The sequence below is a fragment of the Pelodiscus sinensis genome, chromosome 23 (genome assembly GCF_049634645.1).
Source record: "Pelodiscus sinensis isolate JC-2024 chromosome 23, ASM4963464v1, whole genome shotgun sequence".
Classification (NCBI taxonomy): Eukaryota; Metazoa; Chordata; order Testudines; family Trionychidae; genus Pelodiscus; species Pelodiscus sinensis.
In genome coordinates this window covers 18,984,215-19,007,803 of record NC_134733.1, presented here as the reverse complement: position 1 = coordinate 19,007,803, position 23,589 = coordinate 18,984,215, and the positions used below count along the sequence as shown (strand labels likewise).

The window sequence follows — 23,589 nt, the reverse complement described above, 5'->3', positions numbered from 1 at the left end:
AGCCCTGACAGAGGCTAGGGACACTATCCCTGCCCATTACAATGCCAACACTCACGCCATTCAGATCTGAGCTCCCCTGCGTCCCTGCAATTCCACAGGCAGAACTGAGCTCTCCCCACACCCACATTTTAGGACAGACCCACACTGTGCCCCCCATCCTGCACACCCCAGGGGAGGACCCACACCCCACCCCGAAGGGCAGAGCCATGCCAGGCCCCACACCCCACAGGGCAGACTTATGGCTATGTCATGTCCCTCCCCCCAGGACAGACCCATGCCATGCCCCCCACCCCACCCCTCAGGGCAGACCCCCGCCATGCCCCCCCACCCCACCCCCTCGGGGCAGACCCACGCCGTGCCCCCCCCACCCCACCCCCTCGGGGCAGACCCACGCCGTGCCCCCGACCTCACCCCCTCGGGGCAGACCCCCGCCGTGCCCCCGACCTCACCCTCTCGGGGCAGACCCCCGCCATGCCCCCCCACCTCACCCCCTCGGGGCAGACCCACGCCGTGCCCCCGACCTCACCCCCTCGGGGCAGACCCACGCCGTGCCCCCGACCTCACCCCCTCGGGGCAGACCCACGCCGTGCCCCCCACCTCACCCCCTCGGGGCAGACCCACGCCGTGCCCCCGACCTCACCCCCTCGGGGCAGACCCACGCCGTGCCCCCCACCTCACCCCCTCGGGGCAGACCCACGCCGTGCCCCCCCCACCCCACCCCCTCGGGGCAGACCCACGCCGTGCTCCCCCACCCCACCCCCTCAGGGCAGACCCACGCCGTGCCCCCCACCCCACCCCCTCAGGGCAGACCCACGCCGTGCCCCCCACCCCCTCAGGGCAGACCCATGCCATGCCCCACGGGGCAGACCCCCGCCATGCCCCACGGGGCAGACCCCCGGGCAGACCCACGCCGTGGCTCCCACCCCAGGGCAGCTCAGCACCCCCCGCCTGCAGGGCAGAGTCCCGCGTTGCCAACTTTCCCGGCCGGCCGGCCCAGGCACCATTTGCTGCAATGGCGTCCGCTCCGGGAGACTTGGCAGCCCCACCCCCCCGCGGCTCGAGCTCTGTCGGCGGGAGAGCAGCCGAGCCCCGCCCCCACCGGCCATGGCTGAGGAGGGAGGCGGCAAACTGCGCCTCAAGCCTCGGAAGGCGCCACCGGGCCGCAGCCGAGAGCCCAGCCCGGGGCGCGAGCCCCCCGCGAGGCGCCAGTGAGTCCGGGCCGGGGGGAGGCGGGGGCGGAGGCGGGGGCGGGGGCCCTCCCGGGCGGGCTCCTCAGTCACGTCGCTGGTTTCTTCCGTCCCTCCCCGCCGGTCAGAGCTGAGAGCGGGGCCCTGCGCGGGCCTGTTCAGCTGGTGCCCCATGGCGGGGCGGGGGGGGGGCGGGGGGGGGGAGAGGTTAATTTTTTTTCATCCCTGTGTGGAATAAATTTGTACGCGCACTGAGGCATGTGCGGATGTGCACCACCCGCAGATCCCGCGCTTTTTGAATCCCTCCCGGCTGGCTGCCCAAGCGCCCAGCTTACAGGGATCCTGGCGAGCGCGCTCCCGCCCCCACAGGCTGGCAGAGAGACTGGCGGTGGGTGGCACCTGCAGCACCTGCACTTGCCAGCCGGTGGGGGGCCCGGTGCCCACCCCCTCGCTCTGCTCTCGGGGAGGTGGGGTCCCTCCTCACTCACCCGGGGAAGCAGAGTGAGCTGGGACCAGGTTGCTTCCCGCGCTGCTGTCTGTGAGTGTGGAGAGCAGCCGGACCGCAGCCCGCGCCAGATTGGGGGGATGAGGCAGGGTGGGGAGAGGGCAGAGTGGGTTTGGGGAATGGGTGGATTGTTGCTCCAGAATATCCTTCAGAAAGGAGGAGGGAATCAGGGCTTAGGAGTGTGATTTTTAGAAGCAAAGCTTTAGACACTCATTTAACACTATAGCTGCATTTCTGAAAATGTTTGGGCTAAGCGACAACGTGCTATGCGGGGTCAATTTTCCCATTAAAAATAATGGAAAAGGTAGGGCTTGCCTTTCAGGTGGGGGTGGCAAAGTCAATTTTTTGTTGGTGCTGGGTGGTCAACATCAATGTTAGATATCTAGCAACACAAGTCACTGGAGTTTGTTAAAACACAAAGATAAAGACATGAGTGAGCGAAGGAGCGCTGTGACCACATGTATTCATCCACTCGTGTATTACCACTGTTTTCACCACTGCGCCAAGTAGTCGGCCACTTGATTATTTTTGTGTTATTTTGGGAATGGTCATGTTATTCAAAAAACGGTACCTAAAAAAATTGTGTTAAGTGGGCACGTGTTAAATGAGTAATTACTGTACACCATAAGGGGTTTTGTTTCTATTGGCAAGTCTTTGCTTTGTAATCAACCTTTTACACAGATTCCTAGCAAAAATATGTAAATACCATTCTCTAATAGGATACTAATAATTTCAAATACCATTTCTATATAGTCTCAGGGGCCCAGCCATATTAGTCTGTGTCTGCAAAAACAAGAGACTCCTGTGGCACTTTATAGACTAGCCCCAGGACTACACTATGGGATAAGTTCAAATTAAGACATGCAACTTCAGCTACATTAATTGTGATGCTTAAGTTGAAGTATCTTAATTTGAATTTTGGCACTGTCTACACAGCAGGAAGTCGAAGGGAGCACACTCACCCTACAGCTTCCCTTACTCCTCCTAGAAGCAGGACTACTGGCATCAACGGGAGTGCCCTCTCCGTTCGAATTAGCGGGTCTTCACTAGATCCACTAATTCGAACCCCAGAAGATGGACTGGGGCTGTTTCAATCTTATCTGTAGTGTAGACATGGCTTAACAGTTTTATTAGGGCATAAGCTTCTGTGGATAAAATCCACTCCAATTTATCTGATAAAGTGGGTCTCTAAGGTGCCACAGGACTCCTCCTAATTTCTAAATAGATAAAGTAGTGGTTTCAAATGAGGCAGTATCTTCTACTTGACCAAATTGTGTTAGTGAAAGAGACAAGCTTCTGAGTTATGCACAGCTCTATTTCAGTTGCCTGTTAGTGTGGAGAGGGCGTAACATAGGACTATGGAAATTGATTCAACTATTGGTATTTTCCATTCAAACAGCTTTTGCATGCATCACTTCCCCAGCTCATGCTTTTTGCCAGTTGTATTGTTTGTGGTGAAATATTACATTGACTAGCAATCTATTATTCACAGCATTTCTTCTGATTATAGGATATTAAGTCCTATTCCAGAGAGCTTGCAACTTACAAGTCCACCTACTGTAGAGGTTTTGGTGAATAGTGAAATAATTCAAGTTAGTTCCGGAAAAGTATTTGTTACATGTTTTTCTAACTGGAAAATTAGGGTGAACTAGGGATGTTAAATTTAATGAACTAATCCATTGACTAGTTGATTAGTCAATAAGTGGGGAGCCACAGAAGGGTTAGAACATTTAAAAGGCTAAAGCACAGCAGGAGGCACCTAGCACGAACCAGGATGGCTGATTCCCCACAGGCTCTCAATACATTTAAAAGGCCAGTGCACAGCTGGGGGGACCCTGCGTGAGCTGGGAATCAGCTATCCCGGGGGCTCATGCTCTGTTGCCTTGCTGCACTTTAGCCTTTTAAATGTTCTAAGAGCGTCAGGGCTCTTAATACATTTAAAAAGCAGAGGCGCATCTGGGAATAGGTGTGAGCTGGGAATCAGCTGATTCCCAGCTTGTGCCCAGTCCTTGCTTCCTCCGTGACTCCCCTGCCCCCCGCGGAGATGGTGCTGAGATGAACCAGCTTTTAGGTCACTGGCTCCTGCTCTCCTCCCTTGCTGCCTCTATCAGAGGCAGCATGGGGCGAAGCAACTAGTCACTTACATCCCTAGGCTGTGTCTAGACTGGCCAGTTTTTCCGGAAAATCAGCCGCTTTTCCGGAAAAACTTGCCAGCTGTCTACCCTGGCCGCTTGAATTTCCACAAAAGCACTGACTTCCTACTGTAAGAAATCAGTGCTTTTTGCGGAAATACTATGCTGCTCTCGTTCGGGCAAAAGTCCCTTTTGCGCAGAAGGGCCAGTGTAGACAGCTGAGATTTGTTTTGCGCAAAAAAGCCCTGATTGCGAAAATGGCGATCGGGGCTTTTTTGCGCAAAAGTGCGTCTAGATTGGCCATGGATGCTTTTCCGCAAAAAGTGCTTTTGCGGAAAAGCGTCCGTGCCAGTCTAGATGCTCTTTTCCGAAAATGCTTTTAACGGAAAACTTTTCCGTTAAAAGCATTTGCGGAAAATCATGTCAGTCTAGACATAGCCCTAGTGTATGCTGGGCCAGTAAATGTATAGAAAGTGAAAGTCCTCCTGGTGTTAATAGTGAGAAAGGCAGATCTCTATTCACACAGTCCAATATATAAGCTAGGGATGTAAGCAACTAGACGAGTAGTTGACCACCCAATAAGCCTAGGCTTATCGGGTAGTCAAGTCAACTACTTGACTAATCACATTTCCCTCCCCCTTTGCTGCCTCTGTATCAAGGCAGCAAGGGCGGGGGCGGGGGGGGGAGAGCAGGAGTTGGTGCTGGGGGGGAGCCAGCTTAAAAGGAGTGCAGGGGAGAGGGGGAGGCTGCCACGAAGCAGCCTCTGTTTGTGTGGGGCCTGAGTGGGGAGCTACCAGAATAGCCTCTGGAACAGCCTATGTTTGCGGCCATCTGCAGTGGTCCTTGACCCGGCATGAGCCAGGTTTGCTCAGTCCTGGCTCACAGTAGGTCCTGGACCACTGTGCCTTTGCATTTTAAATGTAGTAAGAGCCACCCACTATTACTACATTTAAAATGCAGAGCCACAGCAGGGAGAGCTCCTGGACTCAGCACGAGCTGGGACTGAGCCAGGCTTGCTTAGTCCCATCTTGTGCTGGGTCTGAGACCAACCCACTGCAGCTCTGCAATTTAAATATAGTAGGAGCTAGGCTGTCTGTGTGCCCTTTCCTACTACGTTTGTACTATAGAGCTGCAGCGGGGTAGCTCCTGGATCTGATGTGAGCTGGCAAAGAGTGTCTTCTCTTATCGATGGAAATGTAGCCGTGTATAATATATCCTTTGGTATAGATGGTTGTGACTATTTTCTTTCACTATTTGATCTGAGGAAGTGGGTCTGGCCCATGAAAGCTCATCACCTAATAAACCATTTTGTTAGTCTTTAAAGTGCTACATAGTCCTGTTTTTTGTTTCTCTTATCGACTAATTGTGTATCAATACAAATTGTATTAACTACGGGATTAGCCAGTTACCCACCTTTTAACATCCTTAATACAAGCCCTTTGCTAAGAAAACCAAATATTTTCCCAGACATAGCAGAAAATGCTCATCTTTTGAACATTACGTTTACTGTATTAAGAATTAAGTGTATTATCATTTGCAAGGGCTCAACAAACCGCTGAATCTATTCACCTGTGGTGAGTAGATTTCAGCCGGACGCTCCGAGCGCCCCATTCACCAGCGCTTGGTGCAGGCGCAGTGCGGGGCTGGCAGTGGCTCTCGCTGGGGTTTGTCACGCCTTGATTGTTTGTGACCTTTATTAGACTGTCATGAGGCTAGCCTGTATGCAGTGTTCCTGTAGCTATATTGATCCCAAGATATTAGAGACACAACATGGATAAAGTTATTTTTTTATTGGACCAACTTTTGTTAGAAAAGTTTACATAGAATCATAGGGCTGGAAGAGACCTCAAGAAGTCATTGAGTCCAACCCCCTGCCTAAAAGCAGGACCAACCCCAACTAAATCACCCCAGCCAGGACTTTGTCAGGCTGGGATTTAAAAACCTCTAGGGATGGAGATTCCACCACCTCCCTCAGTAACCTATTCCAGTGCTTCTCCAGCTCCTGGTAAAATATCCAGCTTAGACCTCCCTCACTGCAACTTTAATGTTACAGCAGATATTACATTTATACACCAGAGGATGGAGGTTTAGACTTATCAGGAAGTATCTATATTACTGGGAGTAATTTCCTTAAAAAATACTTCATTGTAGAAAAAATGACCTCCATCATTCTATTTTTTTAACAGGACATTGACCAACAGAGTCTCCTGGTTTGAACAACAAGAGTTGAGTGAGTCCGAAAATATGTGGATGCTGATAATGAAGGGTGTCAGTCAACATTTAACACACACAAGCTGGAAAACAGTGCCAAGTTTGCCAGAATTTTTGGCACAGGTAACGTGTTTGAATATGTTCCTACATTACCTTTTAGAAGTTCTCACTGAGGACAAATCACTCTTTGTTCTTCCTACAAATTTTGGCAGAATCTAAATTATGTCAACTGTTACTATACAGCCGCTCTCAGAGTTACGAACAAGTTACGGACCAACACTTGGTCCGTAACTTGAAGTGTTCGTAACTCGGATCCCATAGAGTTACATGGCGACCGCGCTGTTTGTAAGTGCAGATGGTCGTAGGTGGAGGTGGTCGTAACTCGGGGAGCGGCTGTATAGGATTTACAGTTGAGGCATGATATGTGAGGGGTTTTAAAGTGGAATTTATCTGTAGCTTTTACTTAGGTCTCCCATTTGTTTAAAATTCTAGATTACTGACCAATTCTAAATAGAAGCTTACTGATGGCTGGCTAAAAACCAAAAAAGGCCAAGGTTTTAGCTTTTGATAGCACCTTCTAGAATAGAGCTGAGACATGGTAGAACAGTAGAAGAAAGCTTGTTTCTTGGATTGTTGCTTCCTGTGCTGCAGAAAGTGGAACTTTCAGAATTGAGTCCCAGGGTTGCCCAGTCCACTACCCATTACAAGCACAAGGTTCATACAAAAGGAGGATTCAGTGGAGAAGGCTAACTAAATATGCAGCAGCAACAGGATGTGTTCTTACAGTACCTAGCACAACAGGGCCTACACGGAGATGTCCCATCCATAGGAGTGTTCGGCATGGCTGCTCCAGCTCCCATGATTTGAGTATGCTGCAGCGGCCACCTCAACTATCCTATGGAGGAGCTGGGCATGGGGTGGTACCAGGGATCACCCTGCCCTGCACTCACAGCAGCAGTAGGAGCCAGAGTGGCCAGGCAGCCTGCTCCACGACTTCAATTGAAGAAACTGTAATGGTTTTGGAACAATACATTTTTGCTGTTTTATAGACTTCTGAAAATGAGAACCACCCATCAAAACCAGAAATCTTTAAGGTTGGAACGAACGATTTTCAATGGACACCTTTTCCATCTTTTTGCAAAGAAAAAGCTCTTAATAGAAAGGATCCAAACTTCTGTCACATCTCAAAAACTAAAACAGAACATCTAATAGAAAGAAAGGACAAGGCAGACAAAAAACAGCTAAATATTGCTCCTGTAGTTGAGAATCTCTCTCTTATGGTTAATGATGATCCAGCTGAGAACCTAAGAATAAAACATAGCAGAAAATGTTCTTCAAAATTAAAAGAAAAAGAAAAGACTGAAATGTATGAAGGCACTCCATGTACAGATTCGACACTGAATTCTGTACCAGCATCTACTCCAAGTGTTGCAAAACATTTTTGCTTTCAACAGCTCTGTAAAGGGACTGTGCTCAGTGAAGAGAACAACAGAAGAGAAAATGAAAGCCAAGGTCAACATTCACTTGCAGAAATGCACCAACACAATATTTTATTAGGCAAGACCAGTTCTGTATCTGCAGAAATAAAGTCTCCTGTTGACATCCCCAAAATGGAAGGCCTTAAGGAAAAGGCTGAGGATCAGAGAGCGGGCACCGTAACTCTTGACAGTTGTCCAATGTGTCTAATTCAATTTACTGGAACGTAAGTCTTATTTTATTACTTTGGACTTTTTTTTACAGTATAGAAACATGACAGTTTGGTTGGGTAAACAAGCTGTGCAAATTGTGACCAAGGTTCTACTGTTAAAGTACCATCTTTTAAATGTAATTCAGTGCCTGGAGAATCCGTTTTAAATCCAAAACTAAAGTGGAATAAAGTCCACGTTTATTATATTGCTCTAAAAAGAAAGTAAATTTGAGCCCTACTTTGACTTTGTCTGTATATTCCAAATTGGCATACAGCTGGTCCCCGAGTTACGAACGCATCAATTTACGACTGTTCATAGTTACGACCATTTCCCATTAAGCGCATTACAAGCCGCTCCCTGAGTTACAAACGCGATCTGTGCTTACAATCAGCATGGCCGAATTTAAATGAATGGGGTCTGACTTACGAACAAATCGAGTTATGACCAAGTGTTTGGTAAGTAACTCGTTCGTAAGTCAGGGACCGGCTGTATTATTTTTTGGTCAAGCAGATGCATTTTTGGATCTGTATATTTATTATCCAGAATTGGAGCCCTTTGCTAGTTAAAGCCATCTCCATAGCCTTCAGATTCCTATCGGCTTTACCTATGAGATAGGTACACACTTGTGAAACTTTCACTGGTATTTTCCATCATCTCCCTGTTCTGCTGATTGACTCGGGAGTTACCTCTAAAGCCTAGTCTAGACTTAAAAATGTAGGTCAATATGACTTTACAGAGCTCTGGGGTGTGGAAAATCTTTGCAAACCTAGCATCCGCGGTAGATATTAGGTTGGTGGAAGAATAAATAATTAAAATAAAAAATAGCTTTCAAGAAGGCGAACTTTAGCAAATTCAGGGAGTTGGTAGGTAAGATCCCATGGGAAGCAAGTTTAAGAGGAAAAACAATTGAAGACAGTTGTTTTTCAAAGACATTATGGGCACAAGAGGACATTATTTTACTGAGTAGGAAAGATAGAAAGTATGGCAAGAGACGACCCTGGCTTAACCAGGAGATCTTGAAAGATCTAAATATCTAAAAAGGAGTTTTATTTAAAAAAGTGGAAACCAGGTCAAATTACAAAGCATGAATATAAAGCAGGGATGGAGAACCTCTAGCCCCAGACTGGATTCAGACCTCTGTTTAATTTGATCTGGCCTGCAGCAAGTCTCATGTTGCAGGCCAGAAGTGCTGAGCCTTGGTGCCCCGCACAAGCACCAGCACTCTGAGCTCCTCCCATCACAGGCAGGACCAGATTAATGGCCTTTAGTGCCTGTAGCCCAGGGTCCTTGAAAAAGATCCCTGGCCCTGCCTGGCTGGGGTGGAGAGAAACAGCTCTGTGTACTGTACCCTCTTACCCCTGCCAGTGCCAGGAAAAGCTCCATCTGCACACTGCCCTACATAGAATCATAAGACTGGAAGAGACCTCAGGAGGTCATAGAGTTCAACCCCCTGCCCAAAGCAGGACCAACCCCAACTAAATCAACCAACCTTGCTGCCAGGCTCCATCCCTGCAGCTCCCTGGACCAATGGGAGGTGTGTGTGTGGGGGGGGGGGAGGGAGTCAATGCCTGCAGGGTGAGGGCCACACTCAGCCACCTGCTTCCCTTCATCCCCCAACCAAAAGAGAAGTGCTTAAGGTGAGCACCCCAGCCCCTTCCCACACCTTACCTCCTCCCAGAACATTCACCTCAAACCTCTGCCCTGGCCCCGCTTCAGCTAAGTCTCTTAACTCCCTCCTAGACTCCATAACCCAACCCTGAACCCTGTGACACTCTAGCTCCCACCCAGATCCCACACACCAACCCCCTGTCCTAGACCTCCTCTTACACTCCATTGTATATGATAATTGATATACGAACCTATAGGAAAAAGGCACTCTGACATTAGTAAGATGAGAAAATACAAATAAGAAAAGGGAAATGTCAAAGCTGTTCCTCACTCTGGCACTTTGAGTGCAGAAGGTGAGGGTGAGGGCCCACAAGAAACTTTAACACACCTTGCCACTAAAGGCTTCTGTTTAATAAACTCTTCAAGGTTACCACCCAAATGCAAAAACCCCTTTGGGAACTTAGGAAGACGCAAGTTGGGAATTTCTTCCTGTAGGGTATCCTCAAGCTCTTTAACCCTCCCTCTGGAGAGAGCTTAACCCCTACCCCTGTAAATTCCTTAATAGCTGATCTTGCAGTTTTAGGCATGTACACACAGAACCGCCTGCCTTCTAGGACACAGGAATTAGATCAGTCTTAAAAAGGTGATTTTAATAACAAAACAGACTACATACTTGTTAAAACATTACTTCATTGCTAGGTGTTACAGAGCAACTGAAAAATGGCAGATTAAAAGCACAGAGAATTGCTTCCTTAGGATTTAGTTTAAAAGTTACAGTGTACGGTGGGTGATGGGGATTCACATGGGTTTAAACACAGGTAAGTCCAACAAGCCCAAAAATAGCCTGATCTTGTCTGACTCAACATTCCCTGTTTACTCTCATATCTGTTGTTCAAAGTTTTAGTCCTTCCCAAGGCATGGATATCGCTAGACGTTTCATGCCTTGTCCCTAGCTCACTCTAGGTCTTCCAGCTCTGCTCCAGTCATAGAAAGATTGCTACAGGAGTCTGTAACTGCTTCTAGTTCAAAAACCCACACTCCATTTTCATTGGCTCTCCTGGCTTCCTGACAACACTTCCTGCTTCTCTAGAACACAGTCTGTGGTTTTAACCCTAACAGACAATTTAGTCAATCGAATGGCTGGGATGTCCAGGAAAGGATAAGTACCCCTCCTATTCATTACAGAAAAAATTCCCTACTGAAAATACATCAAACAAAACAGCATCAGTGTAACCTATTCTAAAAGTAGCATCCAGCCTAGGAGCGATTAAAAAATGTAGTCCTTAAAAGGTACCAAAATAATGGTCGCTGGTAACAATAAAAAAGGGTATGGTAATACAAAATTGCTAATACTTCTTATTCTACAAAAATGGTTTGATATTTTACTATATATGAGTGCAAAGGTACATTCTGTAGTATCTTTTACTAAGTTGGGATGTTTATAACTGTGCTAAATGAATCAGTAATCTATATTTATAAATATAAAAAAGTTCCCATGGCTTGTCACATCTGGACATATCAGAATTCTCAACTAGATAGTTTAAATAATACTGGGCCTAATCTTAAAATAAAAACCTGTCAACCTTACAAGTAATGACTAAAAATTCTTAAGTAATCAATAGAATATATAATCTAAAAATCAGGCAACATTAGTAATCAGTTTGGCCCAAGCCCTTAGCTACAGAGTAGCATATGTTACATAGATTGGGACTGTACATATCTGTTACAGGTTGTGGGCTTCTTGTTTTAATTTTATTTTTCTGGTTGATTGGCTTGTTTTTAATCTGTAAAAGATCTCTAAGGTCATGGATATAAATTGAGAGAGCTATTAATGACAATTATTTGTCAATGGTTTGGTGGGCCACATGTCTTTGTGAGTAAGCTAGTGTTCCAATCACAATAAACAGTCCCAAAGACTGAATATGCGTGGATGCATATCCTTTCATGTTTAAAGGTGGCCTTTCCAGGTCAGGGCTTTGCATGCATGTATGTGGCAGCTGCCACTGTCTTGCTGTTCAGAGGGCAGGTCTATACTATAGTCGAAAAGTTGATCTAAGCTATGCAATTTGATTTGTTAGTAGTGTAACTCTAAGATATCTTGACTTGATCTACTTACTGCAGGGTCCACTCTGTGCTTCCCTTACTTACCTCATTCTGGTGGGGTATTGGAGTCAATGTCCAAGCAATTGGTAGTCGATTTAGTAGGGCTTCACAAGAACTGCTATATTGACCTTTGATGGATTCATTGCTGCAGCAACGAGCCGCCCAGCAGGGGAGACAAGCCAACCATAGAACATTAGGGTTGGACGAGACCTTAGGAAGCCATATAGTCCACCCCTCTGCTCAAAGCAGGACCAGCTCCAAAATCATCCCAGATGGAGCTGTGTCAAACTGGGTCTTAAACATGATTTCAGTGTCCTTTATTGTTGAGCTGACTTTTCACTGGAACTAAATTAAAAAATACTTTTCTAAATCAGACACCTGCTAAAAAGAAATTAACTAAATAGCTTATTTATCATACCACTTAACAGGACTCATGCTGTCTCACCAGTTGCTGAAAAGTAACAGTTAGTAACATGCTTGTAGGCGTTCTGAACTAGGAATGTAAAATCCCTTTTAATTAGTTAACTGATTTAAGTTTAACCAGTACATCGATTAAACGGGTGAGCAAAAGGGGTGGCTTTAGTATGGCTGGGCTGGAGCACCCTTGCTCACAGTGCACCCCAGGCCTGCCACAGAAGAGGCTTGCTCTGGCCAGGCTGGCGTGGTCCTGCTCACAGCAGGCCCCACGGGGCTTTAGTTCCAGCTCATGTGATGAAGTGGGTTTTACTCACAGAAGCTCATGATACTATGTATTTTTGTTAGTCTCTAACATGCCAACAGGACCACTAGCATTTAAAACACCTCATTTTGTTACTGATCTAGTTCAGGGGTTCTCAAACTTAAAGGCACCATGACTCCTTCTGACAAAAATTACCACACCACCTGAGGAGGGGAGACTGAAGCCTGAACCTGCCTAAACCCCACTGCTCTTGACAGGGCAGCCCCAAATCTGAAGCCCGGGCAGTAGGGCCTGTAACCTGAGCCCTGCCATCCAGGGCTGAAGCCTAAGGGCTTCAGCTTCAGCTCTGGGCAGTAGGACTTAGGCCAGTGGTGGGCAATAATTTTTGACCAGGGACAACTTCAGAAATTTTTGAAGTGGCCCTTGGCCACCCCAGAAGGGGTAGGGCCTCAGGCAGAAGGGGACGGAGCCAGGATGCTTCTGTGCTTCCCCACCCACAGACATTGAATGGTCTGTGGGTGGGGAAGCTCATGAAGTCTTTGCTCCCGCCCAGAGAGAACTACCAGCCTTTACCTCTAGGTGCTCGTGCCCCTGGCGGTGGGAGGAGACTTTGCGTGCTCTCCCCGGCCCCCAGGCCTGCATGGGAGCACTGCATTTAGAGTAACCCGCCAGCTGAGCAGCAGTTGACTCTGAATGCCGAGTCCTCAGCCAGCAAAAGAGACTTTGCGCTTTCCCTCTGCCCCTAGGCCAATCAGGGCTTGGGAGTGAGGGGAGCGCGCAAAGTCTCCTGCCCTGTCCCTGTCCGAGTTGTCAAATCCCTAGGCCCTGATTTGCCTGGAGGCAGGGTAGTAGCAGGACCTCTGCAGGGCGAGTCCCTTTTGCCCACCCCGGCTTAGGTTTTGGCTCCAGCTTCCCCAACAAATCTAAAGCAATCCTGGCAAGCCTATTAAAACAGGGGCATGGCCAGCTGTTTGAGAACTTGCTGCTGATCTAGCTAATTGGAAATTTCTGTAAGTCTCTGTGCAGTTCTCCTATTAGTGGGCTTTTGAATTTAAGTCATTTTAGAAACAGGTTCAGAGTGAAATGTTTTTATTTTAAATGTAGTTAAAAATGGTTGTAATATTGTATCCAATTGTCAGCCTTCCATTTTGTAGAACAGAACAACCTGACTCTTGCAAATTAAATACAGCATTTTTTCAGATTTCTAGAAAACAAACAAAAAACCCCCACAAGTTTGGGGTTTGGGAACATGTGAGTAAATGAAGGGAGTTGATTTGATTAGTAGTTCTGATAAAATTAATGAATTGTCTCCTAATTTGCAGATTGTCTCAGTTGGATATTGATAGCCATCTTGCTAAATGCTTGTCTGAAAGTGCTGATGATGTGATTTGGTAAATGAACAAGAATGAAGATCCAAAAAGTCAAATGCTAAAATATTTGACTCTACAAAATATTCCTCTCTACAAAAAAAGGAAAGTATATAAAGAAAAATGTGTCCTTATATGATGTGTATTGAACTTGTAAAATTAAAAAAAAGTGGAAGGTTAGAAATACCATCAGCTTCTGAACCTCTCTCAAATGTACACACCGTAGCTCTCGTCTGCAAAGAGAAGTCTGGATTCCTTGGAGTGCCACAGAATGCATCTCAAGAATGTACTATTGTGGCCTTCAAGTACATTATCTGTCCTTTTCCTGTGCATTTAAACTGTTATGCTTTTGAAAGGTGCAGCTGGAAGAGCTTGATACAAGAAATTTTCTTAACTGTGAATTTGCCTAATCCAAAGTGACTCCAGTATGCTTTGTATCAGGTTAACTCTTTGGGAAGTAAATTGCCTGGTGCTTTAAAAAAGTGCTGTAGAACTTAATGTCTGTTTAGGTTTTTAAATTTCAGTTCATGCTTTATTTGAAAAAAGTTTAAATAAAAATCTAGTAGGAATTTTGCTCTATTCTGTATTGTCTATATATGAATGTATATACTGGAAAAGGAAAATTGCTCCCTTCATATGGATGACATTCTTGGATTTGTATCACTGCTCTCTGATTCTTCCCTCCCTCATAAGTCAAGGTCTGCTTCATTAAAACCTCTTGTTTAAAATAACTAAGATACCAAGCCTCATATATATTATGCTCAATACATGCATAGATGTTCTCATAGTGTCTAAATATATGCTAAATGTAATTATGCTAGTAGAACAAAGCTCAAATAAACTTGTTGCTGCCCCCAGACAAGTGGAAAATTGCTTTTACTGTTATGAAAATGTAAAAAGCACAGCTTCCTTGTTCAGCAAATCACAATGGCAGTTTTTATGCTCTCCTTTCAGATCAGATTTTTTGCTTTAAAATTGTAGATGATTTGTCATCAGTTTCCAACTGGTTACCAAGACAATTGAATATGTTGTACATTTTAAAATCTCATTACAGTACTGATTGCAGATCATTACATTCAGTAATAGCTTATTAACAGTTTGTGGGGAGTGAAAGTACTGATGTGCAATAGATTTTTCATTTCCTTGGGGGACAGATGCCTGGTTGCACCATCATTCATGCATTATTATAGTATCTGGATTCACAACCAGAGTTTGAAATCATTTCTTAAGAGAATAAAAAACAAAAATGACTATTTTCTTTTAGTTTTTTTGACCTTATTTAGCTACACATTGTGCTGTGGAAGAATGTGTCTCAAATTAATACAGAAGATCAGTATTGGGACAAATAAATTTTCTGCCCTAGGACCAGACCCAATGACATAGACATTAGTTATGGTCCAAAAATGCAGAATATTACCACACAGTATCAAAATATAAATCTTTGTGATCAAAGCTCTCCTTTAACAAAAATCTAACTATCAGTCACTTTTCAACATGGTGATAAATAATAAGTCTATTGTTTTTTTCATTAAAGTCTTTAATAGATGTGCAAGAATATAAATGATCTTAGCTGTTATGGATTAGTATACCATCTTCTGCACAATTAAAACTGGCCAGCAAAGATCTTAACTAATTATACAAAACTACAAGAAACATATTTACTGTTTTACAATCATTAAATTAGCTAGAATTTTCATTTACTATTTCAAATAAGACAACTATATATTATAACCAGATCCATTTGTAATATATTAGGATTTTTTTTCAAATCACACATTTAATTACATCCTTCATTTTCTTTAATTTATAAAACAAGTACTTTATATAAAAAATTTCCCCCTTCATCATGAACAGAACATTATTCATACACTTGCACGTGAGCAACCAAACTTATAACCAGCAAACTATTTGGCAACACAGAAACATTGTAAATGCCTTGAATTGTAAATAAATCAAGGATTTTTTAAAACATTTGTTGAGTAAATGTCTTTCTGTCCCCCCCCTCCCCCACACCCAACAAAATGTTCCAATGTCTCAGAAATTTGAGGTAATAAAACCTCCATGTTTGCACTTCTAAGCCCCTTGCCAAGATCCATTTAAGGGCAGCTCTGCCATATGTCCATGCAAGAGCTGCCATAGTTACTGATTTAAGTAATGATCAGTTGTAAAACCAAGAGCACTGATTAAATACTGAAACACAGACAATGTTCAGGGTACGCTAAATTGCCAAGGAGGGAAAAAAGGGGGAATTAAAACAAAGTTCATATTACATTTAAAAAGTAAATAACACATTTACTAGATACCAAATTATCTAAACTCCAGGCATTTGAGGCAAGCATTTTTTCTGATTAAATAATTTAGTGCTGGTTAGAACACATCTTGCTTTATATAAAAAGCGACAATCCAACAAAAAGAAACTCAAAACTCAAATGTGGATGGGATTTATAAAAGCTGAATTACCACAGGTTTGCATAATTGTGGCCAACGAGGGGATACAAAATGTAGTTTATTAACCTACGGTTAATGGAAAAATTTAAACACAATGTTTTGGCAGTCTCATCCTAGCACCTCATGACTTGGATGTGAATCCGAAAGATGTCATGTTCAGCACCTAATGCAATGCTGTACCCTGAGAAACCTATATGTTAATGTAAAGAAAGTGAAAAATGTTGCAATTTATCCTGTGTTTTACACCAAATTAGGTGAGATGTCATGGCACAGGGTTTCTTGGTTTTTTAATTCCCACATCAATTTTCCCCCAGAACTACAAGCCACATAATGTAGTTAAACAAAAACCTAGCACAAAGAAATACTGCCTTTATTGTATTCTGCAATGAGACAGGTAAATCTTTACGAGCATCTAAAGGTTTAGATTGCAGTGCACACTTAGTCATCAAATATAGTGACAGGAGTTTTTCCACAACTGACAAATTCTTAACCTTTGTGATATATAACATCCTCTTTTTTTCCAGTTTCCAAGAGACGGGACTGGATATCTAGCTCCTTACCCAAATCATATCTTCATTTTTTCATTCATTGAAAAAGTTACTGCTTTGAAGCAAGCCATTTTTATCAAAGCATTCCGTTCTCCTATGTAGAACAATTAAGTAGTAATATACACTGAGTATTTCTAAGCAGACAGGTTATTAGTAGGAGGTGTGCTTTATCAGGTAAATGTAGCATGTTTATGGATATTCTAGATTCACTATTTAAACTTTAAGGCTAAGATCCATTACACTTTTGTTGTTTTATTTCTGAATATCGTATTATTGATAAAAATACTTTTCAAAAATCTAAAGCACAACACAACATCATTGTAGGCACTGCTTACGTATTTTCAGAAATCCACTCTGTGCAAATTTAGGCTCTTTTAAACCTTTTTATTTTGGTAGATTTTTGAGATTGAAAGCAATCCAGATTTTTTTAATTTGATACCGAGAGTTCTAATTTGGAATTGGTATTGCTGTGTCACTCTACACCTCTATAAAGATGTACATCAGTATTAGAGTGCAGATTTTATTTATATGTTCCTTATTTAATGTTAACAAGTATAACTTACCGGAGGGTCAAGAATGTTGAAAATATGTAATAAGTCTTCAATGCAGTTTATCCATGTAGGCACTTAAAACCTGTACCCAAATTTATGTTTTGATTTCTAATAAAACACAACTCCTTTTATATATCGTATCTGAGACATTTAGACAGGTACCACTTGTGAAAAAGGCATAAAAATAAGCTTCAACACCACTGTAACATTTTATTCTTCAGAATGTTACACTCTAATATTCTTCACTTAGTAGCTCATTACATCAAATGTTTGTGGAAAATATGTAGCTTTCAAAGTTGCTTGGAACTGCTCTTTTCCAGAGGATGCAATGAACTCTTTGATCCTTCATGGGACAGGCACAAATGCAAAAATTCCTTCATTAACGAAGCCAGTTATGTCAGTGCCCAAAACTTTTAAAAACCAATATTTAGAGGAAGACACCCACCAAAATCATATTCTCATCTTTGATTTTCAGCAGCAATATTTTTATCATCATTGATCTCCATCCAAAACCTTACAGTTCACCAGCCTTGCATGCATATACTGTAGTTAAGGATTAAATTTAAAGTTCATTCACATTATTTGTCCACAATGGAGATGTCATTCCTTCATACTGTTTCCTCTGTTGACATCAACAATGGATTAATGTATTCAAATCCTTCAAATTCTGACTGATCTATTCTTTTTATTACATCTCTGAAAAATAAGGAGAAATATTTTTTTAGGTTACTGCTTATTACTCTCAATTGTGTTGCAAAACATTTTGTTCAAGAGATTCCTCTCTGTACAGTATTATAATATGCACTTTCTATAAAAATGCTAATTGTTAGTCACACACAACCAATAATAAGAATAGGAATAAATAACAAAATTTGAGTACACAAATACTCAGTATCTCCAGCAGCATTGCTGGAGATCATGAGATGAGTATAACAAAGGATTTGTTTCAGTCCCTGTACAAAGTAATATACTCATTTATGTGCATTACAGAGGAATATTAGATGTTGAAAATTTGGAGAACTGGGATGGCACAGCAATTTACAGAGAAAGAAATGCACAAGGCATAGAGGTGGTAATGGCTCAGGGAAAGTAACACAATAAGTTCTTAGATTTCAGAGAGGATACTATGGACCTGTGGCAACGCAAAGCTCAGAACAGAATTTAAACTGAACATTGCGCAGAGCCATTGGAAGGATTTAGAAATTGAGGCATAGAGCAAACTGACTTGCCAAGGATGCACTGAGTGGCAGGTACAGTATTTAACTGTGATTTTCTAGCCGGTTCCTGACAGAGTCATCTTAACTGTTCACAAATAACATGCTTGAGTTTTCGTTCACATAGCAGCTTTATTGCCATATGATTGACCCTTCTTGCTCCCTGATGCCTAACTGTGGTTTTATTTGTGCATTCTGAGAAAATCTGAGCAACTGTCCTATAGTGCTTCAGCAGAAGCATAATGTGACTGAAGTTCAGTCACAGAGCAGAAGCAGCAAAGCCAAACACTCAATTAATCTTCTGCACTGACAACAAAAAGAACTGTTCGGGGTACTTTCTACACCAACAAACTGCAGCGTACTTATCCTATTACAGGAGAAGACAGCCAGGTGTGCCAGCTTAGTCTGTTAGCCGTCACAGCTACTAACTTCTTGCCATGTCGTATGCAGACACAATCCATCGTTTATAGTCATCCCCGCCACTAACTACGTACACACACTTAAAAGTTGTGTGGTCAGGGCCAGGTGTCCCGATTTTATTTAAAGCACAAACCATTACTACCTCTCTCACAGTCCTTACTTAGCTAAATCCGCTTTTAAAAAAGGGTCTAGTTCCTGTAGCCTACTGCATGAATTTACATATAAGCACCATTATCTTACTGGGAATTTCCTGGGTAAATCCTCACAAATGGATAGAATGGGTGGTGTCCTACAGCTTGTCAAATGTTAACTTGAAAGTAACCCTTTCTTTAATTCTGTAAAACCCTATTAAAACAATTAGGATGCCATTCAATAGATTTTGTAGGTGTCTTTCCTCCTCCCCTGTAAAAAACTTGTAATTTTTAGTCGTCTAATGTAGAAAGTCTGATAAACTGTTATGTGTTATGCATCTGAAGCCAAAAAATTAGTATAGGAGTAAAGAGATAGGGAAGAAAAAGAGATCAGAAAGGAAAAAGATTGAAGCATTGTTTGGAGGCAGTTTGAACATTTCAGCACAAAGATACCTAGTTGTCAGTTTAGAGCAGTGCTTCTCAACCTGTGGTCAGCATGCAGCCAATTAGCATACTGCTGTAGACAGCTGTGTGCTAAAAGTCACCAGGCACAACAAGGTCTGGGACCTGGATGCCTGGGCCCATGGATCCACTCCTGGACCCCCCCACAGGGGTCTCTCATCAAGGCACTGGACAAAATGGTCTGTGGGGCCACTGTGTTTCTCAACCTGCAGCCCACAATGAAGAAGTTACTCACTGTTGGTGCATCCTCATGTTGGTAATCAGATTTTTCTTAGCAGTGCCTGGTTGTGTTGTGCCTGTGCAGTAGCCACCTCTTGGTGCTATTTGTGTCCATTGACTGCATTCCTTTTTCACTGCGGAATCAAGGGTGCAGATTCCAAAGCAGAGGGGAGTAGGGAGAGAACTGGAGCACCCACAGAGACACACATCTCGAAGATCCATCCTTTCTACACAAGGTGAGTAGCTTCTTTGAGAGCTGTCCTGGTGGGTGCTCCACTCTAGGTAGTAGAGCAGTGCCCTATTAAAGAAGGGCTTTGGAATCAAGACTGTCTCACAGAAAGGGAACAGCTTTGTGTGGAGATGCAGTAAGAAAAAACTGAAGAGCCATCAGTTGGTTCAGGGAATGTAGTGATGGCTAACAAGTGAATTTTAAGGGAGCTAAAAGATAGGCCTGGCTCCCTGAGATTGAGAAGATATTCTAGTATAGCTGGGAGGGGTGCTGTGGTTAGAGATGTTGCATGTGTTTATTGGCACCACACAGAGAATTGTTTTCACTTGTAGAGATTAGTCTTTCTGGTTGGAGGACAATGGCTCTATCTGAACAGGGGCTTTTAGCATGATGGAACCATGGAATAGCTGGACTTTGAGGTGAAGAGCTGCTGGATTGGGATACACCATTCGACCATGGTGTTAGGAAAGCAGGTCCGGACGGCATAGGAGTGAGTGGAGACTACCAAATGTGAGATGGTTGAGATAAGGGAACAAAGGCTGCCTGGGCACAGTTGGGATGATGAGGATACATACGTGCATGATCTTGGTGAGTCTTCTGAATCACTCAACTTATGAGCAGTAGGGGCAGGAAAGCATCTAGAAGTGGTGCTGTCCATGCAATAAGGAAGGCATCTCCGAGGGATCCTCTGCCAGAGTCTGTTCTGGAACAGAACTGGTGACATTTGTGATTTGCATTGGTTGCAAAGAGGTCACTATCTGGGACTCCCCATTTCTGGAATATTGTCTGAATGACTGTAGGGTGAATCTCCCATTTATGTTGTCCAGAGAAAAGGCAGCTGAGGCCCTCTACCACACTGTTCTGAGCGCTGGATAGGTATGACATCATGGGTGTGATGATGCGCCAATTCCAGAATTTTACTACTTCTGTGCAAAGGGAGCGTGATAATGCTCTGTCTTGTTGGTTAACGTAAAACATACATGTCACATCTGTGAAAATGTGTATGGTCTTATCATGTATTATGGGTAGAAAGTGTTGACAGGCACTGCAAACTACCCTCAGTTCCAGCAGATTGATGTGAATCTGAGATTCCTGTGGAGACCATTTACCTTGGATGTTCAGCTGGCCGAGATGGGTGACCCATCCCAGGAGGGAGGCATCTGTAGTTATGTGAGATGGAGGGTCCTGGTGGAAAGGGACACCCTGCATGATGATGTGTGCTCTCCTCTGGGCTAAGGAGAAGAGGACATATGGCAGAAGTAACACACAGTCCAACACAAGAAGGGGTATATACAGTGGTGAGCCAGGGTTGAAGGCAGTGCATATAGATTCCTGGTGTATTTCACCACATGTGGTGGCTGTCATATGTCCAAGGATGTGAAAGCAGATGTGGCGACAGGGCTGAACTGGACTGTGGAGATCAAGGAGGCGAGCATATCAAATCTGTCCTGCGGGAAGTATGGCCTTGGCTCTTGTGGAATCTAGGTGAGCACCTATAAATTCTAGGACCCGAGTTGGTTCCAGAGTCAACTTTTGAAAGTTGATCTGTAGACCTAAGAGGTGAAAGAGCAATGTTGTGGCTTGTGCCATTTTTAGTGTGTTGTGGTATGTTACCCCTCGATTAAACAGACGTCAAGATAGGAGAATATTATTACCTCTTGACGTTGAAGCTGCACTACGACTACTGCCAGGGTCTTGGAAAAAACCTTGGAAGCCATAGATAGGCCAAAAGGCAACACCTGTGTTTGGCGTTGAAGTGAAGCAAGCACCTGTGTGCAGGACGGATTGTGATATGGAAACATGCTTCTTATAGGTCCAGGGCTAAGAACCACTCTCCTCGTCTTAACACCGGAATAATGATGAAGAGAGTGACCATCTTGATCCTGCATTTTCATATGAATTTGTTGAGCTTCCTGAGACTGAGTACTGGTCTCCAACCCTCGGTTTTCTTTTGGGTGAGGAACTAGAATAGGTTCTCCCTGGTAGGGAGCTAGTACAGTAATTAATCGCTTAACACATTTTCACAATAGCACAATTTTTTTTAGGGAATGTTTTTCGAATAACACGACTGTCCCCGAAATAATACAAAAATAATCAAGTAGCGGACTACTTCATGTGGCAGTCTAAGTTGGTGAAAACAGTGGTAACACGCATGAGTGGATGAATACACATGGTCACAGCACTCCTCCTCTCACTCACGTTTATCTTTGTGTTTTAACAAACTGTGGTGACTTATGTTGCTAGATAGCTAACGTTGACATTGATGACCAAGCACCAACAAAAAATTGACTTTGCCGCCACCCCCACCTGAAACGCAACCCCCACCTTTTCCATTATTTTTAATGGGAAAATTGACCCCGCATAGCATGTTTTCGCTTAGCACGAACATTTTCAGAAACTCATCTATAGTGTTAAATGAGGAATTACTGTTCTTGTTCTACTGCTCTGAGGGGAAGGGAGTCTCGCTGAGCAGCAGCTTCAAATAGAGCTGTGTGCTTGAAACAGAGGAGCTCCCAGAACATGTAAGGAAGGGAGAGAAGGAGGGAACAAGTGTCTGGGGAGAATGGGGAGGAGGAGGAGTAGTGGGTGAGTAATTGGTTGGAAGGGGAATCAGAGGGGAGGAGTGTTTGGAGAGTCCTGTCTGCACAAGGAGAGAGAGAGAGGGGCAGAAGCCCAGCACTCTCCTTAGGCCTCCTGGGCTGGGAAGGGGGAGGTAAGGGGCTGACTTCATGGGGTAGGTGGGTGGTTGCTGGCACTGGGGCAAGGTGGAGGAAGGGGGAAGTTTGTCTGGGCTGTGTCCTGGGGTGAGGTGGGGGAGGGGCAGTGAGTTTATGCTGTGTCCCATCCTGACTCCCAGCTAGACTGCAAGTTTCAGAAGCAGGATTTTATCCCAGCTCCCAGCTGGGCTGGGGGGAGCAGATTGCATAGGGGTAGGAGGAAGAAAGAGGATGGGCGGATGCTGGCATCTGTGCAGTGAGGTGGAGGCAGGGAGCAGTTTGTTTGAGGTTTCCTAACTTGCTGCAGTCTTCTCTGGCTGGCTGGGTTAGAGGGAGAGGTGGAGAGGAAATCAGGCTGTGATCAGGCAAATGTCTTGGGTGTGTGCCAAGATATTTGCATGATTACATTTCAAACAAAGTTTACATAGATGTTAATGACTACAAGGAAGGAAGGAAAAGATTAATAGAATTTTTTGGAGTGTTGCAGATATCTAAAATTCTCATCTTAATGATTTTTTAAAATCCCGTGTTACTAATTAATAATGGTATAATGTATTGCATTAAGGCCAGATCTTCGCTATGTGGTAGAGTTCCGGCTCTTATGAGTCAGAAGTAACATGTACTAGGTGTGATGCTAGCTTTGTAGCATGAAAACCTTATTTGTAAGCTCTTTGAAATACGCATCTGTCTACAAAACCCTGAAGCCACATGTTAATTTGTTCTGGGGTTTCTACTCTGAGTTTGTGACATGCACAAGGTGAAAGTTTCAAATCAGGAGAACTTTTATCTGTTTTTACAGATCTGTTTAACTTGTTCTTGTATAGCTGGCTCCTAAATATTCCCTAGAGAAATTCTATGAGCCTTAGTGACTGCCTTTTACTCTCCTTTCCAGTGTCAGGAAATATTGTATTAGTATTTGCAAGGAGAGCATGACTATTTCTAGTTGACTCAGATTTGATTAGCATCTTAGAGTTGAGCTATGTGTGGATAATATGCATTTTGGTGTGTTTACTATCTTGAGTTGTTAGAAAGGATGAGGATACATGTATTCCAAGGGGAGTGTTAATTTTCTTTTTTATTTGATTTTATATTAAATATCATAGCATTGCTCATTGTTAACTATCTCTTGTTTTAATGTATTTTCTTCCTCACATATTGACTGTTTTATTT

General features: G+C 43.8%; 2 protein-coding genes across 8 annotated transcripts in view; one reads left to right on the top strand and one right to left on the bottom strand.

Annotated features, from left to right (window-relative positions):
- Positions 1–1,052: 1,052 nt before the first annotated feature.
- Positions 1,053–14,735, top strand: FAAP20 (FA core complex associated protein 20). Of its 3 annotated transcripts, none has more exons than XM_075906565.1 (4): positions 1,053–1,208; positions 6,011–6,158; positions 7,490–7,737; positions 13,436–14,735. In XM_075906565.1, exons 1-4 carry the CDS (start codon positions 1,105–1,107, stop codon positions 13,506–13,508), a joined length of 573 nt encoding a protein of 190 aa, XP_075762680.1. In that variant the 5' UTR covers positions 1,053–1,104; the 3' UTR covers positions 13,509–14,735. The 3 variants fall into 3 exon arrangements, 2 of the variants coding, with proteins under 2 accessions (XP_075762680.1, XP_075762679.1); XM_075906564.1 differs by having other exon boundaries at positions 7,085–7,737; XR_012897331.1 differs by lacking the exon at positions 7,490–7,737.
- A 2,488-nt stretch (positions 14,736–17,223) lies between these two features.
- PRKCZ (protein kinase C zeta) overlaps positions 17,224–23,589 on the bottom strand; it is a 224,877-nt gene continuing 218,511 nt past the window's right edge. For all 5 annotated transcript variants that reach the window (XM_075906559.1, XM_075906563.1, XM_075906561.1 and 2 more), the window contains one exon: positions 17,224–17,723. In XM_075906559.1, the coding sequence (XP_075762674.1) occupies positions 17,636–17,723 (88 nt within the window). In that variant the 3' untranslated portion in view covers positions 17,224–17,635. The remainder of the gene's footprint in view (positions 17,724–23,589) is intronic.